Consider the following 18,257-nt stretch of genomic DNA (forward strand, 5'->3'; position numbering starts at 1 on the left):
TACGGGGGTTCAAGGAACCATCATCGGTAAGTATGACAATCCAATTCTTTATATTTTTTGGTACGTGTTACTTGACTATTTTTCTTTATAACTAAATTTGGATGATTTTTGGTGACTGATGGAAATTGGATTGTCATGTTCACAATAATTTCTGTAATATTGTCCAGCAAGTAATTTAAGGTCGATAAAAAAAAATTTTTTGTTAGGACACTTCCATGATAGAAGTAATACGAATCAGGTGCTTGGACACCATTTCCCGTACTTTAGATCCAGACAGAAAGAAACAGACGAATTTAGACGGCAAATTAAAGAAATGATACGCTACTAGTGAGGACTTTTTCCTTGATACATAGGTAGTATTTACTTTTTAAAGCCGAAATTCAACGTCAGAAAACAATCCAAATAAGCCCCAAAGGGTACACAAAAACTAATCTAGTAAACTCCAAAAACTGGGGCCTGATTTCCTTTTTTCTTTTTTAATAAAGAACGGTGCCTGCTGCAGACTGATAGCAGCGCCCTGGTGTCGTAGTATAAAACCTTCAATGGCAATAATGATTCAGAGGTCAATCACTTCCTCCTTCCTCGTTGAAATCAAGAACCCGAACAACAAATTTCCACTCCACTATCTTTATAGAATTGGCCCACGAAGTTTTTGCTGCAACTTCAATCTCAGCAAACCCAAAAAGCATCCCATATACAAGTGTTCTTTCACAGTCTCGTCATCTCTGGACAAAGAAGCTCAAACTTTAATCCAACAATTCAACCCCCAAATCCCGATAGAGGAAGCTCTGACCCCACCTAGCTCTTGGTACACCGATCCTTCTTTTCACTCTCTTGAACTCCAACAAGTCTTCTACAGAGGGTGGCAGGCCGTTGGTAAGTTTTTTTTTTTTCCTTAAAACATTAACTTTTTCTCGTGGGATTCTTAGATGGACGTTCCCTTTTCAATATTCTTCAGATTTTGCAGCAGCCAGATTCAAATTAGCTGCGAAAGGCTAATTCTATTATTCGGTTGTTTCATGTACTTATATGTTAATATTTTTTTTTTATTTTTTAATGTGATAGGATATACTGAGCAGATTAAAGATCCCCACCAGTATTTCACCGGCAGGTAACAAAAGTCGTTGTCTCTAATAAGAGCATATGCTCTCTGGATTTGCATGCTAATTTGTATGCAACAGTTTCTTAGCTTGTGAAAATCCGTTTGCCCAAATTTGGGACCATTTTAAAATGTGAAGTTAAAATTTCTAGCTTATCTTTTAAAGGTACAAAATTCCATGAATGAGAGTGCTTTCTTCTCAAAAGTTAGCTAATTAGTGAACTATGGGCCTATGGCAGATTGGGAAATGTTGAATATGTGGTGTGCCGGGATGGTAATGGAAACTTACATGCATTTCACAATGTTTGTCGACATCATGCCTCGCTTCTTGCGTCTGGAAGTGGGCAGAAATCTTGTTTTGTTTGCCCATATCATGTGAGTTCACAGGTTCCTAAATCAGTTGGTTCAGTCACTGCATGAATGAATTCTTAATTGCATCATGTGGTGATTTTCCTCATATACAAGATAAATGTTTATACTTTAATTGTCGTTATAGTTTTAAGCATTTGGGATCGTGTACAGTGCTCATGTTTGTTTTGGGACAGAGAGTGCAGACCCCTTAGCTGTTTGTAATCGTGTAAAAACACTTTGTAAGGATCTAAGTTCTTTAATGAATGTCTTTGTTTTAACCGCCGCAAATATTTGTTTATGAGTCTACTTGCTACTATGATTTCATTGACTATGTCGTGGCCGGAGCTGTATTTTGTCCTTAGATAAATAAGACTTTTAATCAAACATTAGGAACATAGTCCTATTAGCACGTTTATTAAAGTGTGCTTTACAACTTTCAGATTTTTATTATGCTATAAAAAATTTACTGATCTAGGTCAATAAAACGCTATCTCTCTGTTTTTTTTCCCCTAGGGGTGGACATATGGTTTGGATGGTACACTCCTCAAGGCAACTAGAATATCAGGAATCAAAAACTTCAGAGTACATGTAAGGAAATTTCTTTTGATAAAAGTTCCAACTTTTGCACCAAATGTTCACCGATTGGTGGTGTTTTTAATAAATATATCTGCCTATGGAGTATAGGAAATGGGACTTGTTCCTTTGAGAGTGGCAATATGGGGACCTTTTGTGCTTCTCAACTTTGAGACTGAAAATCTGCTTCAGCAAGAATCTCAGAGCAACATTGTCGGGGATGAATGGCTGGGCAGTTCATCAGAGTTACTGAGTACCAGAATAAATGACTCTTCTCTGAAGTTTCTTTGCCGACATGAATATACCATTAATTGCAACTGGAAAGTTTGTAATCTTCACCTTTCTGTTGAAATTAGTGATTTAGGATTTATTTTCTTGCACTTGCTTTTTTCTCAGATGAGATCTCCTTACCAGGCTGGTGTTTTCCCTGTACCCTTCTATTCAGTCTGAGTTGGTTTTTTTGCTTAGTATATACATCGAATCTTGGTGTCTCCTTTGTCAAATTATAAGAAGCCCATTTTAACAAATTCTGTTTAGTTTTATGTGGTTGTTGCTCATGGATTAGTTCTTTGCTTGCAGGTTTTCTGTGACAACTACTTAGATGGGGGATATCACGTACCATATGCTCATAAAGGCCTTGCATCTGGTCTTAAGCTCGAGTCATACTCCAGCATAGTATGCTCTCTACTGGATTCCATTTTATGGCCTTCTGTTTGTTGCTGTCTCTGGATGCTTGTAATTCTTTTAATAAACGTGTTCATGTCAATCTTGAACCAGGGTAATTCTTAATTGTCCGCACCTATGTAAGGTGTCAATGATTTCTAGCTGGTATTAACATATGTTTTTCTAAATGCAACTGTAAAGGTATATGAAAAAGTTAGCATCCAAAAATGTGATGGTGATGCCACAGAAAGTGCACCAGACTTCGATCGACTTGGCTCAAAAGCTCTATATGCTTTCATATATCCAAACTTCATGGTTAATAGGTCAGTACTAAGATGTACCATTCCTATTATCATCTTTTTGTTGATAGTCAATTTATACCTGAATACAGATAATGCATTATCTTCTTGTTAGGTATGGACCTTGGATGGACACCAATCTGGTTGTACCATTGGGGCCTCGGAAATGTCAAGTGATATTTGATTACTTTCTTGATACATCTCTTAAGGTAGACTCCCTTCTGATAAGTCATTACGTTGGAATTTATTCAACCACTGAATGTGGAATCCTCTAAATCACACTATCATTACTGCAAAGCCAGAAAATCTAACTATAAACAGTGGCATGCTTGTGTCAAATTGGATGTATTTGGGATATAAAGAGTATCTCAAATTGGGGAAAGATGCATACACAATTTAAAAAGTACACGGATTATTTTGCTTTGAATAGCATTGAAGGATTACTCTGGTGCAAGTTTGCAGTGTAATATAGTCTGGCTCGTTAAATGGAGGGCAGCCATACAACTACTCCTTCAAAGAAAGATATTGATAAGAAACGTGGTCTTAGTTTTAGCTGGACACTTTGGTACAGAAGATTTGATCGAGAAACTTGAGTTGTAGGAATTGGCAGCAAGGTACTGGACACTTAGAGAAAATCAGATATATAGTGTGGAAAAGAAAGCCAAATATGAACCCGTAAAATCTTTCAAAGCCACTCTGGGATTTTCACCTATAAGACACAATGGAATCTCTCCACCAATGTAGCAAAACTGCAAGAAGTTTAGTTAACTTCTACTAGCAGAATTTTTATAAAAGCTAGCGTATATAAGTCCTATATCTGCATGAAATTTGTACGTTGTGGTTATCTTGCCTAAGATACACATGCTATTATAGATTTTTTCCCGCTTCCACATCAGACCATAACATTGACTGGAACGGTTTCCAAAGAACTGTCAGGATGTTATGGCTATCAGTAGAAGGTTATTTAACTGTAGGATGAAGAGAAGAAGTTTGAGAATTTCTTAGCACAACCATTTGTTAGCAGAATTAGATGCTAGTTCTCGGGGTGATTATGTTGGTCGAGCAGACGCTACTACTGTATATCAATTGGTTTACCACCCCCAGAATTTGATGGTCTTCTTGGCATGCTTTTTTTTTTCTGCTTCTTGGTTGGAAATATTAGTGAAGCAACCATGAATTGCCTGATGACTACATAAAGAAAAAATGAGAACGAATCAAACCTGCATGCTGGTTTCTTAGCAATTATATAATTGAGCTTGGAACATTACCGGAAGCTATTTCTGGTCACGGTACTTGCTTCAAAGGTACACTGGTTATGAGATGGCTTCCTTTCAGGAAGGCTCTGTCACCTTACATATGGGCTTCTCAAGTGATCGGATTTTAAACTGATTAGTGGCTGCTGGGATTTTACTAATGCACCTTCATTTCTTCTTAGGATGACCATGATTTTGTAGAAAGAAGCTTAAAAGAGAGTGAGAAGGTTCAGGTACATCCAATTCATATCTAATCAAATAAGAAACGTGAGCTTGTCGTCACATATGTTCGAAGTGACGCGTCCTTTGACCTTTTTTGAGGCAATCATGGATCTGCTAAATTGTATTGTGTGTGTTTCTGGTCGGAATTTTGCAGGTGGAAGACATTAGATTGTGTGAATCCGTCCAGAGAGGCATTGAGTCGCCGGCATACTGCTGTGGCCGATATGCTCCTACTGTTGAGAAACCCATGCATCATTTTCACCGTTTGCTCTACGAAAATCTTTGCAACTAGAAGCTCTATTTCAGATTGGCGACTGTTATTATCAGCAGACCATTTTGAAGTCTTGTGCAGATCATGGAGAAAAAAGCATGCAGTGTAAAAAGTTTAAATGAAATGTTTATGATGATATGGTACAGGCGATGAATCTAACTATCACTGCCAATGTATTTCCATAATTCACGGTCAAGAGAAGTATCATTCAAAATTTGAAAGAAGAGATAAGTGCCTTGATTGATGCACCGAATATCCAAATTCAATGTAATCAAATATTTCAATCCAAATGGACTCTTTAGTAGTGCTAATTAAAATTGGTGACACTCCATCTCCGTAGCTCAACTGATAATTTTTTTTTTTTATAAAAAATATATATAAACTTGGATTAAGGTTCAATTTTCCAAACGTTAATTAAGAAAAATGCCATGTTTACTTGAAAGCAAATAAAACTTAAAAAAAAAAGAAAAAAAAAGACCATCGAGGTTCAGTCCTTAATTAATTGTGTATATTTGGGCTAGATTCACAACAATGACTGCATGTAGGCATCTCTCATTAGATTTCTTACCATATACAGCCCTGACTGTGTACGAAAATCCTGCTAATTCCTAGCTAAACCCTTCAATACCTTCCTTCTCTATATCTTTCTCTGTCCTTTTTTAAAATTTTTTTTTTTTCAAATTTCCTACTATCTACTTGTATGTAAAAGGCTAGCGTAACCATGATTTATTAGTGGTCAAAATCAAAACTATTTTTACTTTCTAGAAAGATAATATAGCATTTTTTATCAAACCAGTTAAAGGAAAGCAAATATTCCCAAAATTTCCAAAAGTATACGAAAATAGAAAACCTCCAAAACCCGATTAAAATTTCCGGATCCAAACCCGAAATTATACCTGCATAAAACAACCCATCAACCCGAGGCCGACCCCCTTACTCCCCATCTGCTCTCTTTTTATTGTTTTGTGGTGGCTCCCTCTTTCTCCTCCTCCTCCTCTCGCTTTCTCTCTCACAGGGCAAAATCTAATCCTCATCTCTCCCTCTCTCTCCGATTCTCTCCGATCCAATCCAATCCAATCCAAGCAAAGTCATCACTGTAAGCTTAAACCAATACTCCGTCTCAAAAACCCTAATTTCTCTCCTTTATCCCTCTTTTATCTCAGATCCCCATGGTTATTGTTTCCCCGATTGAACCTCATCATCGATATCTGCATTAATTCTTTTTTTTTTTTTCAGTTTACTCGTTGCTTTTAAGTAGTTTTTTGATTATGATTTTGTTGATTATTTTTATGGGGTTTGGATTTTGACTCTGGTTTGCCATACGGTTGTCTGATTATAAGATTTGTTTTATTTTGTCTTTTTATTAGGTTTCGCTTTTTATAGGGATCGGTTGGTTGCACAGTAATTTAGTTGTTATACAGATTTTAATTTCGTCTTGGTGAAGATTGACGATCTCTTCTTGGGTTCGAGATTAGTGGATAAGTTTTTAACGGTCTGACTTTGGATTTAGGAAAGTGAAGTGAACTTCAGGTCAGAAACTCGCGACTAGTATGCTTTTTGTGGGATTTTTCAAGTCTTTATTGCCTCTGGTCTGCATAGTGTGGTTTAGCTCATCAATGTGGGCCGAAATTTCCAAATTGTGTATGGCATGAGCACCAAACCGGTGTTGCATGTCAGCAAAATTAATGATCGTCTGAAAACTTTTGCTGTTTACTGCAAGCTTCTTATTCTGATAGCATCCATGGGTTTAAGCATTTGAATTTTGCTGAATGTATTTCAAATTTTATATTCTTTTAGTGAATGACATATGGAATTTAGGTGAATTGCAATTGTTATGGTTATTCTTTTGATTTATGCAAACTTTTGATATGATGCTTTTGTCTAGGCAATCATGAGCGACGAAGGAGAAAGGACCTGTCCTCTCTGTGCTGAGGAAATGGATTTGACAGATCAGCAACTCAAGCCTTGCAAGTGTGGTTATGAGGTTATAATTTGCTCCCTTTCCCCAATTTTTGTTTTACTGGTTTGGAAGCTTTTTGAGATTGTCACATATTTATTACTTATTTTTTTGGATATTCTTTTGATAAGAATTTTCAGTATGTGGTCTGATATGAGTTGCAGAACCACTATGAAGTCAATGTTGTGTAATTGTCGCGGAACATTTCACCCCTACGGCATAGTTTCCTTCACATTCACTATAAAGTCCTCACCTTGTTCTTGAAGTGCTACTACATTATGAGTGGCCTGGTTTTTCCTTCACCTGTTGTTACTGGTACCCGTTGGTGGCATTAATGGATCTTTATATTTGCTTGACTTGTTGCTCTAATCTGTCCATATGGTATCCATAGAGAACAAGTGGCTGTATGGCCTGTGCTTTGTTGGAGTTGCCACCCAACTGATGGATCTGAGGCAGAGAGGCACGAAACTATGATCTTGTATTGCCTTTAATGTGTTCTGTTGAATCCTTAAGTTGAGGGCATAATGGCAACTTTAGAAGCCATGCAGATGCAATTGAGTTTAGGTTGTTTAGGAGGTTTTAATTTACTCTTAATCCTGCCATTGCAAGTTGAAGCTTAGAGGTTTAACAGACAAGCAAACACCTCCATAATTAAGATTGTAAATGCATTGGTTTGTCTTAGACGGGATGTCAAATTTTGGTGGAGACCAATGGATGTCTAGCAATTCTGCTGGTGGGCTATCAGACATTAAGTGATATTCAAATTAATCAAACTACTGGAATATCCTCGTATTACTTGCTTACTTTTCCTGAAAATAAGACATGAAAGATGTAATGGTGTAAGTTTTTGATAACTTGCCAAGTAGTTTGATTGAAAGGTGTAGTCCCGAACAACCTCTTTCCCTACCCTTACATAAAACATAGTTTAATTGACAAGGAAGACAGAATGCTGTAATGCAAGGAGACAGTTTTTTTTCCTGCTTATTGGATTGGGCTGTCGAACACACACTCTGTTTATAATATTTCATAAATAGTTTCTTAATCATCAAAGTCCTTTTATTTTTCTGATAAGTGATTGCTGTCAACATCTTGATGCTTGGCATTCATCTCTTCAGATCTGTGTCTGGTGCTGGCATCATATAATGGACATGGCTGAGAAGGATGACACAGAAGGTCGGTGTCCAGCATGTCGTACTCCTTATAATAAGGAAAAGATTGTTGGGATGGCAGCAAATTGTGAAAGGTAATTATCTTTACAAATTGAAGTGCTTTGGGAACTCTGCCACATCAAAAAACAATATTCAGCTGCTTTTCTGCTGTTATCATGATCATTTTGGTTATAGGTTGGTGGCTGAGATGAATATGGAGAAAAAATTCAAAACACAAAAGGGGAAAACTAAAAATTCTGAAGGAAGGAAGCAACTTAGCAGTGTGCGAGTTATCCAAAGGAACCTTGTCTATATTGTGGGATTGCCTCTTAATTTAGCAGATGAGGAAGTATAGCTTCTGTTTCTTATCTCCTCCTCCATCCCACTTTCCCGGTTGTATCTTTACATTGATTGATTGGTGCTGTTGTTCGTGATGCAGCTTCTCCAGCGGAAAGAATATTTTGGTCAGTATGGCAAGGTTATGAAAGTGTCTATCTCTCGTACAGCAGCTGGTACCATTCAACAATTTGCAAATAATACCTGCAGTGTGTAAGTGTATTCTTTCTAAGACCTAAATTTGCTTTTAAGTTTGAGTCTGTTTCTGACTTGTATCCTTAACTGATTATATATGACAGCTGGTTCTTGATATTTTGTTAGGCAAATAATTTATTTTTGTTTTCTTCTTTTACCTAGATATATTACATATTCAAAAGAAGATGAAGCAGTTCGCTGTATTCAGTCAGTACATGGTTTTATATTGGAGGGCAGATCTTTAAGGTGGCTAATTGTTACAATTAAGAAATGTGATCATGCTTTTGATGTGCAAGAGAATAATTTGATGTTCATTGCTGCAGGGCTTGTTTTGGAACCACAAAATATTGTCATGCGTGGCTGCGAAATGTGGTATGGTATTGGGAGGCAACTTCTATTCAACTTTGAGTAGGAATTGTCATTAGGTTTTATGTGTCTTGATGTATCTTTTTCTTTATCATTTCAGTCGTGTATTCCAAGCCTTGTTCTCTGTTTGTACTCTTTTCCATCCAGTGTGTCTCAAAATGCATTGATGTAAATCTTTGAACCTTTGTTTCAGCCTTGCAGCAACCCTGACTGTCTATACTTGCATGAAATTGGTTCACAAGAGGACAGTTTCACAAAAGATGAAATAATATCAGCTTTTACAAGGTAGTTTTCTAGTAGTGGAGTTTCCTTGTCTTTTAGTAAAATGTGCCTGTTTATTTGTGCCCTCATTTATAGCAGATATGGAATTACTTGGCAATTTTTTTTTGGAGCTGCTTATATGAGGGATATCTTATGATAATGTCTGATAATCTTTAACGATTGCAGTTGATGGGTATTATCTTTTACCTTATGTGAAGAGGTTACAAGTTTTGATATTTCATTAATTTTGTCAACCTTGCAAGACCTTGCACTGAAAGAATTTGAACAATTAGAACCTTTTAATACTCATGGTGACCGGCAGGGAAGGAGAGTTTCTGTTTGATACTTTCTATCCTAGGAATAATGGACGTATTTTTCATGGTACTCTAACTGCTAGACTGAAAGAGGCCTGAGCTGTGGTGTGAACATTATGCATGGTTATCATGCCTTTATCTGGTATCTCCTGAAGTGTGCCATAATTATTAGGTCATTTGTGTGATGATCATGTGAAGGTTCACAACTCAAGATTTTATGTGTCTTGCTCCTGTTTAGTACTTCTCTTACCATCTGTGGGACATCACATTAACTTACATGGTGATTCTAAAGGAGTAGAGTTCAACAAATTACGGGTGCTACAAATAGTTTGCAACGGCGCTCGGGAAATGTCTTACCACCACCGGCAGATGATTACTGCAATAACATTTCTGCTTCCTCCGGCAAACCAATTAGTAAAACTTCTACAAATGTAAGATTTTCTGCTGTCTACAATTTCTGACTTGAGATTTCTGGGGTATACGGGATTTTGTCATAACAATATTGTTGCCTTTGTCTTGCAGAATATAAGTAGCAGTACAAAAAGTTCACCACCGAATAGTAGTTCTGGGAGATCTGTTGCTCTTCCAGCTGGAGCCTCATGGTATGCCATGTAACTGATCTGCATTATCCTCTGATTTACATGAGGATGAGGAACCAATAATGGACTTTGTGATTTTGCAGGGGAACACGTGCCTTGAACAATCAGCTGACATCTATTTTACCATCTTCCAATGGACCACAAAAGCAAAAATCTGACGCTTGTAATGGGCCAGTTACGTTCTCTACAGCTCTTGCAAGCTCAAACCACATTCCTCTGTCCCATGCTGAGGTTGGGAAGAAGCTTCCTGCTGAAGAGAATAATAAAACTCAACTGGAAAGCAAGCAGATGTTGGAGCCTCTTAAACAGAATTTAGGTTCAGATTCTCCAACTACCATGTCTGATGTCCCAAGCCGATCTAGTAATCCTACTACTGCAACTACGAGCAGCAAACTATATGGCTTACCTGCATCTAAAGATAAAGATAAACATGTCATTTTGTCTCCTAAAGTCATTAACTCTGACGACACCTCCTCAGAATCCTCTGGATCTGGTTCAGTGAAAGATTTAAAAGACGATATAGATGAAAAAGTTAAGACTTTATCCTCTGATATGTTGTCATTGGGCATTGATGATAAATGTCGTGGGGTAGAACAAATCTACCTAGAACCATTTAGAGAACCTTTGACTTCTCAGACAACTGGGAATGCAGTGGAATCTAATGGTGATAGTTATCTTCAAAGGAATAAATATTCTGAAACTCCAGGAGTGCAAGTTGCCTCGAATGAAGAAAAAGATGACTCGCTATCTTTTGAAGACCAGAGACTGAAGGATCCTGAAGTTATCAGTGATGCTAGTTACTTACCAAATAGTTCTCATTCTTTACTTTCATCGCTAAACCATAGAGGTTGTTCTCCTCTGAAGAGTGGTCCTTTCAATGGTGATGGTGATCTTCATGTTGTAGATAACAAAGTTGATTCCGTATTGCAGTTGTCTGGTACTCCAGTTTTGTCTAGCGGGTACCCTGAGAATCAGTTCAACAGTTTTGCGTCTTTGGCCAATAATGTTGAACATTCTTATTTATTTACTAATGCTGAGAAATCTAAGCATATTGGGAGATATGATAGTGAAGTTTTGAGTACCAGCCACAATGTTGCTTTAGATATGGGGGAGAGCAGCATAATATCAAATATTTTGTCGTTGGACTTTGATTCTTGGGATGAATCATCATTAACTTCACCTCAGAATTTGGCCAAGTTTTTGGGTGAAACTGATAGACAACAAGGCTCCCATGGAGTTGTGAGCCCCTGGAAAGTACAGCAAAGCAATCAGTCGAGGTTCTCCTTTGCAAGAGAGGAGGATCCTATGAATCATGCCGCTGATGGTGAATCATCTCTTGGTTATATTGGTCAAGCTTTTAGGCCTCAATATTCCGGCCATGACTTTGTGAATAAAGCAAGCATCCATTTGGATAAGGTTGGCATTCGAAATGGTATGTCATTGGTAAATGCTGAGGAACCTGATATTTTTGCCAGCAGTCATTCTCTTTTCACTTCTAGCAAGCTTCCAGGTGAGTTAAAGTTCTTCTTGGATTGATACAGTGTGCTTTATTGTGTCATTTGATTGCCGCCTTGACGACGAAGTTTTAATTCAGAGCATGTCCAGTTGCATGAGGTATAGAAATCCTATACATCGTCATTTAATTGGGCTTGTTTGTAGGATACTTCTGTGGTTAACAAGCTCACTTCTGCTGAGTTTCATGCTATGCTATTTCTTGCTTCTCTGACATCCATTTCTATCAGTTCTGACTTTGTCTGTGTTTCCTCTTTCATTCTGTGTTCATGTCGGAAGGCATTTTTAATCTATTCTATTTTCTTTATTTCTGGTGTTTAATTGGAATTTTCACTCTCTTATGATATTATAGTAATGAGAATCTTGTTTAGGAGCTTCAACTGAAGTGTCAGCTCCACTTTGTTTATTTAACTTTTTATTTGTACGTACATTTGTCTGCTGTACTTATTATATCTTTGTTATCAAGTAATGTCTCCTTCACAATTCACGCGCCATTCTCGTGTGTTGGCCCCTTAAAACAAAGCAGTGATGAACCGATGAACTTCTGTATAGAAGCCTGGCATCTGACTTGCATAAGAGAATGTTGTTGAGAAAAGGTGATCAAAAAAGGAGGAAAATATTCAACAGTCCGGGTTTTTAGTAGTTTGGTCGGTTGTGCCTCATGTTTATTATAAATTAGAAGCTTTTTTTCCTAGCATTTCTACACATGTATTTAATGTGTGGTTTCTTTACACCTAGCTTGTGTTTGGTCAGAACTTCTGTTGACCACCTCCTACTACTGTTTGCTTCGAATTGATTGCTCTCCCTCCGCTTGGCTGGTAGTAGTACAAAATGGATGCATGTCTTTGTGTCTGTGTGAATGATAAGCTTGTTATCTTGTTTGTTTTGATAATGCTATGGAATGATGTATGTTTAGTACGACATTAGTCGTCTGTCACTTTGTAATCTGTCATGATTTTCCCTCCCATGTTGTTATACTTTGCTCTTTTACCGTCTCTGCTTAAATGTCATCATTCATTGCTAAAATATACAGTTTTTATACTTTCCACAGTTTCAAGATCTCAGGTATCAGCGCCTCCAGGCTTTTCAACACCAAGCAGAGCACCACCCCCAGGTTTTATGTCTCATGAGAGAATCGATCAGACTTGCACCTCATTTTCCGGTGAGTTCATATACTCTCTCCCCTACCCAACCCCCCCCCCCCCAATACACACGCATGCACGCACACACACAGTAGATACAGCCTCTTTAAGAACACGCTTACATTTCTTCTTTGGTCACTTCATATACCCCAAGTTATCCCAAGAAAATAAGGGGGGGAAAACTCGATACAGACACATTCATGCTGACCCACTTATCCCAAGAAAGAAATAGCAATTTTTGAGGTTCTTGTTCTTGGCCAAAAAGGTGAAATTTGTCATTCATTTTGTTGGCCAACTATTATGCAGGGCACCCTATGCTTGACACCTCTACACTCAGAAATCAGTATCAGCCAATGCAGCCTGGAAATGTTATGAGCAATGGGGATATTGAGTTTATGGATCCTGCAATTTTAGCTGTTGGTAAAGGGAGGCTTCCAGACAGCCTTAGTAGCTCTGGCTTAGACATGAGATCAAGTTTTTCTCCTCAATTGAATACCCTTGAAGATAATACAAGGATTCAGTTGTTGATGCAAAGGTCTCTTTCCGCTCATCAGAATCATAGACTTGATGATATGGGAGATGCCTTTTCTTTTGCTGATTCATTTAGAAGTCCTTCAAGGTTAATGGAGCAATCGATGGTGAATAACATATCTCCATATTCACAAGTCAGTCTTCCACAGTCTAGAAATCCTTTGATGTCAAATGGCCACTGGGATGGTTGGAATGATGTTCAGAGTGCAAATAATTTGGGAATGGCTGAACTCCTTAGACCCGAAAGGTTGGGATTTAATAAATTCTACACTGGGTACGAGGATTCCAAGTTACGCATGCCCAGCCAAGGTGATTTATACAACAGAACATATGGAATTTAGTAGAATCAAAGGAACTCTTGGCCTGTGAAGGCCATAATGGTGGAACAAGATCAGATGTGATCCAATGGACAGTGGTCTAGTAATGATACAATAGCTTCCAACTTGCTTGCTTAACAGTGACTTTAAGAGACTGGTTCAGGAACTTTGCGACTTTGTGTTTAGCAAGACGAAGCTGATGTGTGATAGGTCTTACCTGGCTGATTCCGATTGGTAAAGGATGAAACCCAGTCAACAGGGTATCCAGAAACCAATAGGTCAGTATACACGTATATTGTTCTTTTTAGAACACCAATATTTTGGGGACTGTAAATGTCGATCGATCTGAGTGCACTTGTGTGTGGATGGGTAGGTAGGTTGGTTTGTGCATCTGAGGATGTGTAATTCTTGAATCTCTAAATTATTTTTATCTGGGAAAAAATATCCTTGGATTTGACATTTTGGCATTAATGTTAAATGAACTCTTTAAACTTTTATGTTGGTTACCTATTTAAATGTGAGTTTAAAAAGTTGAGTGTTGTGTGGATTTCAGCAATGGAATTTGTGCATCTTCTGGTTCTGCTCATGTGCAAAAATCTGAGTTAAGTTGGCCATGTGTTTGAATTTTTTAGTTTAAATTAGTTTTCATGACTATTATGTTTGTATGCAGTTATCTGTTGTCTACCTGATATCATAGGTTGCATAAATTGTTTCTTGTCCTTCTCATGGTATTTATAAATTGCAGATGAAGAAATGCCGAGACTGTGGCTACATGTGAAGGTTGAAAGAGAGGTTTTGCTGGAATATTGCGATTTCAGGTTGTTCTCCTGTACTACTAAGGAGTTCTAGTGTTCTATGTACAATAGACAAGGAATTTGTGGATAATTTGATGGAGGGGTAAAGTTGACCAGAAATGAAAATAATGCTAACTGGTGAGTTGGTAGTTTTTTTTGGGGGGGGGGGGGGGGGGGGGGGTTGGGGGGGTGGATTAAAGACTGGGAACCATATTGTAAGTACAACTTGCAGCTGATTTTGTTGGAAACTGTTGTGAATTTTATTTTCTTGCTATTCATTTAAAGGTCGAATATGTGACTTTGGTGTTTTGGGAAAGTTGGTATCTATATATGCATTGATATACTTGTGAATGCATTTTATTAGCCGTTTAAAATCTTATATTTAGAATAAAATTCGCTGGTCAATGGAAAGTTGGCCTCTCTCTCGGATAATTAGTTTCTCCGGCTCTTGATGGCGTGCATGTTGTTTCTAGCACCCAATGCATAGGCTTTATCTTGCATTTTGATTGCAAACACTTAAAAGAGTTGCGAGCTAATAAGTTGAAAATGCGTGAGAAGGTTACAGGCTTATAGTCGGGCTGGAGTGTTCTTGGTTTCAGGCTGGAAGTTTTAAAGGTCCTGGTGCAGAGTTACTTATTCAGATAGCTGGAGAATTGCTGTGGGTGATCAAGTTAGTTGCACATCTATCAATAAGAAGAAACACGGGAAGTCAATTCCTTCATTGACTCCTGAGCTGGCAGACAAGAGGAAGCAGATCTGCTGTGTGAACTGCGAGATATGTTGAAACTTCTCTTGTAGGTTCGAAGATGATCAAATGTGTTTGAAGTGCAAAAGCACTGCACGCCGCCTAGTGGCTACATTGAGTTGGAGATTATAACCAATTGGATCATTGAGTACTGGCGAACAATGTAAATGAAAATACTGAAGTCGAAGGTTTTTATACTCGTAAAAATATACACGAGACTTCTAAAAGGTTTACTGGTGTATTGGATTTGAAATTCATAAATTTCGTCCTTAAAAAGCAAAAAAAAAAAAGGGAAATTTGCCAAATTGGTCTCTAACATTCTCACAAAAAATTTTTTTAGTCCCTAACATTTAAAATCAGTCAGAATAGTTCTTAACATATAAATTATGAGCCAGTTTAGTCCTAATGCTCTTATTTACTTTTTTTTCTGGCTAAAAATAGCACACTGGCATAGAATAATTTTCCACCATTCTCTTTCTTTCTAATGGCTTTCGCCATTTTGCAGCATAGAATAGGGGAATATGATTGTTCGCATCCCCAAGGTAAGGCAAAATTGGGTTCTTTTTCATCATTGCTTTAGCAGCATCCACATCTACAGCTAAGGTCGCGTGATGAAGAGCAGTTCGGCCAAGTTGGTCTGTGGCTTCAAGCTGCTCCTTAGCTAACTCCTTCACAAGCTTCTGCACAAACTTTGACCGGCCACAGCTAGCTGCCACATGAAGGGCTGTCATGCGAAGGTTGGACATTTTTGCTGTCTTTGCATTTTGATTGGAACGAAATTGGCAACTAGCTTCTTTCCAATCTCCTTCCATTGCTGCTCTATAGAGTTTTGGGAGTTTGGTTGTTTCAGCTTTAACAATTTGCTGACCTCCTTCTCTTGCTACTTCGCGGACAAATCCCAATGTCTCGGGATTTAAACAAAAAGGAGAATGGAAACTGCAGTTGGAATTCAAGAATAAACAAGAAAAAATTATGAAGTAGCAGTAGGCAGAGAACCAATTGAAAAAGTGGTGGAAGTGTTTGAGGGATACAAAATTATGGATTAACGAATGTTTTCAATTTTCCTCTTGAAATTATGTTAGTGTGTTGTAAAACAAAATAAAACTACTATAGTATGAATGGAGATATTTGAGGAAAAGTAGAGCAATGGAGAATGATATTCTTGTATTATAACAAGATACAAAAAGTCCTCTCAAAGGGTTTCAATGTACCTCTATATATAGGCACTACAAAATTAAAGGTACATAAATCCTATTAAACATCCACTACTACAATAATATGAAGAAACCTATGAAACGGTTTCTCCACTACATGAATAGATTTATGAATTGTAACTTCTATACATAATGTAATCATAAATCATGAATTAATCCTCTTAGGAATACAAAGGGACATCCATACTTTTAATTGTTTCATAACACTCCCCCTTGGATGTCAATTACACAAAGAATATGCCTCGTTAAAACCTTACTAGGGAAAAACCCAGTGGGACCAAAAACCCTAGTGAAGGAAAAAGAGTACACTATTCTTGTGTATTAATTTCTCCCCCTGATGCAAACATCATTTGAGATCTTTTAATCGTCGCATTCCAATATTCTTTGCCAATTGCACTGAGATATGGTACTTCAGGACCAAGTATCTCTTCATCTTTCTCTCACGATCTAAAAAGATCTTTATTAGGATCTAATGATCTGACGATCATTGGAATACTTAATATATGTGTCTTATCCATATAAAATCGCTTTAATACCTTTCGGGTATATGTAATTTGGTGGATAAAAATTTCACTTTTCAAATGCTCAATTTGTAAATCAAGGTAGAATTTTGTTTTTCCAAAATTCTTGATCTCAAAATCCTTCTTCAAATATTCAACATTATTTTGAATCTCTTTAGGAGTTCCAATCAAATTTAGATCATCAACATATACAGCAATTATCACAAAATTTGATCCATTTTTCTTAATAAAAACACATGGACATATTGGATCATTGGTATAACCTTCTTTTGTCAGACATTCATTGAGACGGTTATACCACATACGTCCAGATTGTTTGAGCTCATACAGAGACCTTTGTAATTTAATAGAATAAATATTTTTAGGATTTGATTTGCATGCTTCAGGCATGTTGAATCCTTCGGAGATTCTCATATAAATATCATTTTCAAGATTTTCATATAAATATGCTGTAACGACGTCCATTAGACGCATATCTAATTTTTCATGTACTGCAAAACTCACAAGATATCTAAATGTAATAGCATCCACTACAGGTGAATACGTTTCATCATAATCAAATCCAGACCTTTGTAAAAATTCTTGGGCTACAAGTCTTGCTTTATACCTCATAATTTCTTTTTTCTCATAAATACCCATTTATATTCTACTGGATTTACACCTTCAGGTGTTTGGACTACAGGTCCAAAAACTTTTCTTGTAGCCAGTGAGTCCAATTCAAATTGAATCGCATCTTTCCATTTTTCCAATTATTTCTATACCGACATTCATCAACCGATCTAGATTCATGATCCTCATCAACTTCTATAATATCAAGTGCTACATTTTATTAGGCTCCAATTAAATTTTTTTTATGATTTCATTCTCTTCATAAGTTGGCTCTTCAGGAGCAACCTCTTCAAGAGGTTGAATTTTGTCATGACATTTAATCTCCGGAGATATTTGAAATCAATTTATACCTTATTTAGGTAGGCCGGCCTTAAATTTATTTGTAGCACTTGTGCATGTCCTTCAGGGACATCAATTTTAATCAAGGTATTTCCTGCAGGAACAGTTGATTGAATAACTCTTCTGGAGTCAATAATATATCTGACAACTGGTTTGCAATTTTCTGCAAATGAATAATTTCTTGAACTTCCAGTTCACGTTATTTTGTATGAGGATCGAGGAAATCCAATTTTTCAGGTGATTTCCTTTCGGTTGATTTCTTCCTCCCCCTAATGTCGGGAATCGTAACTCATCAGAATAAATAAATCATTTAATAGATCACTCATCAAATATTTTACGATATTTAATCGTAAAAAGTGATTCATACCCAACATAAATTCTAAATTTCTTTTGGAGCCATATATAATATAAAGGGGGTATGTATAAATACTTGTCGGCTCTCAAATATTCTCATTTTTGTCAAATCATATATCTATTGGGATCAGTAAACTTCTGGTTTACTGCAGGTAATGATTATAAATCAAATGAAAATGAAGACAACTATATCGATAACCATTTCTCTCTCGAATGATTATTATGATATAATTAACCTTTATCTCATTTGATTTCTAAACATAATCTTAATT

The 18,257-nt window shown here is 37.0% G+C and overlaps 2 protein-coding genes across 5 annotated transcripts; both read left to right on the forward strand.

Moving 5' to 3' along the window:
- Positions 1-422: 422 nt before the first annotated feature.
- On the forward strand, positions 423-4,992 carry LOC113728233 (choline monooxygenase, chloroplastic-like). The gene is made up of 10 exons (XM_072077387.1): positions 423-876; positions 1,066-1,111; positions 1,339-1,474; positions 1,964-2,038; positions 2,135-2,347; positions 2,603-2,698; positions 2,888-3,009; positions 3,101-3,194; positions 4,421-4,471; positions 4,615-4,992. Exons 1-10 carry the CDS (start codon positions 543-545, stop codon positions 4,750-4,752), a joined length of 1,305 nt encoding a protein of 434 aa, XP_071933488.1. The 5' UTR covers positions 423-542; the 3' UTR covers positions 4,753-4,992.
- A 658-nt stretch (positions 4,993-5,650) lies between these two features.
- On the forward strand, positions 5,651-14,558 carry LOC113742555 (uncharacterized). 4 transcript variants are annotated; one of them, XM_072077380.1, is made up of 15 exons: positions 5,651-5,827; positions 6,099-6,261; positions 6,617-6,715; positions 7,804-7,931; positions 8,032-8,185; positions 8,276-8,385; positions 8,530-8,613; positions 8,691-8,739; positions 8,927-9,018; positions 9,601-9,739; positions 9,831-9,910; positions 9,991-11,417; positions 12,471-12,581; positions 12,868-13,687; positions 14,155-14,558. In XM_072077380.1, exons 3-14 carry the CDS (start codon positions 6,623-6,625, stop codon positions 13,431-13,433), a joined length of 3,033 nt encoding a protein of 1,010 aa, XP_071933481.1. In that variant the 5' UTR covers positions 5,651-5,827; positions 6,099-6,261; positions 6,617-6,622; the 3' UTR covers positions 13,434-13,687; positions 14,155-14,558. The 4 variants fall into 4 exon arrangements, with proteins under 4 accessions (XP_071933481.1, XP_071933479.1, XP_071933484.1 ...); XM_072077378.1 differs by having other exon boundaries at positions 6,153-6,261; XM_072077383.1 differs by lacking the exon at positions 6,099-6,261 and adding an exon at positions 13,963-14,010.
- Positions 14,559-18,257: the final 3,699 nt, after the last annotated feature.

Source organism: Coffea arabica, chromosome 1c (genome assembly GCF_036785885.1).
Source record: "Coffea arabica cultivar ET-39 chromosome 1c, Coffea Arabica ET-39 HiFi, whole genome shotgun sequence".
NCBI classification, from domain to species: Eukaryota; Viridiplantae; Streptophyta; class Magnoliopsida; order Gentianales; family Rubiaceae; genus Coffea; species Coffea arabica.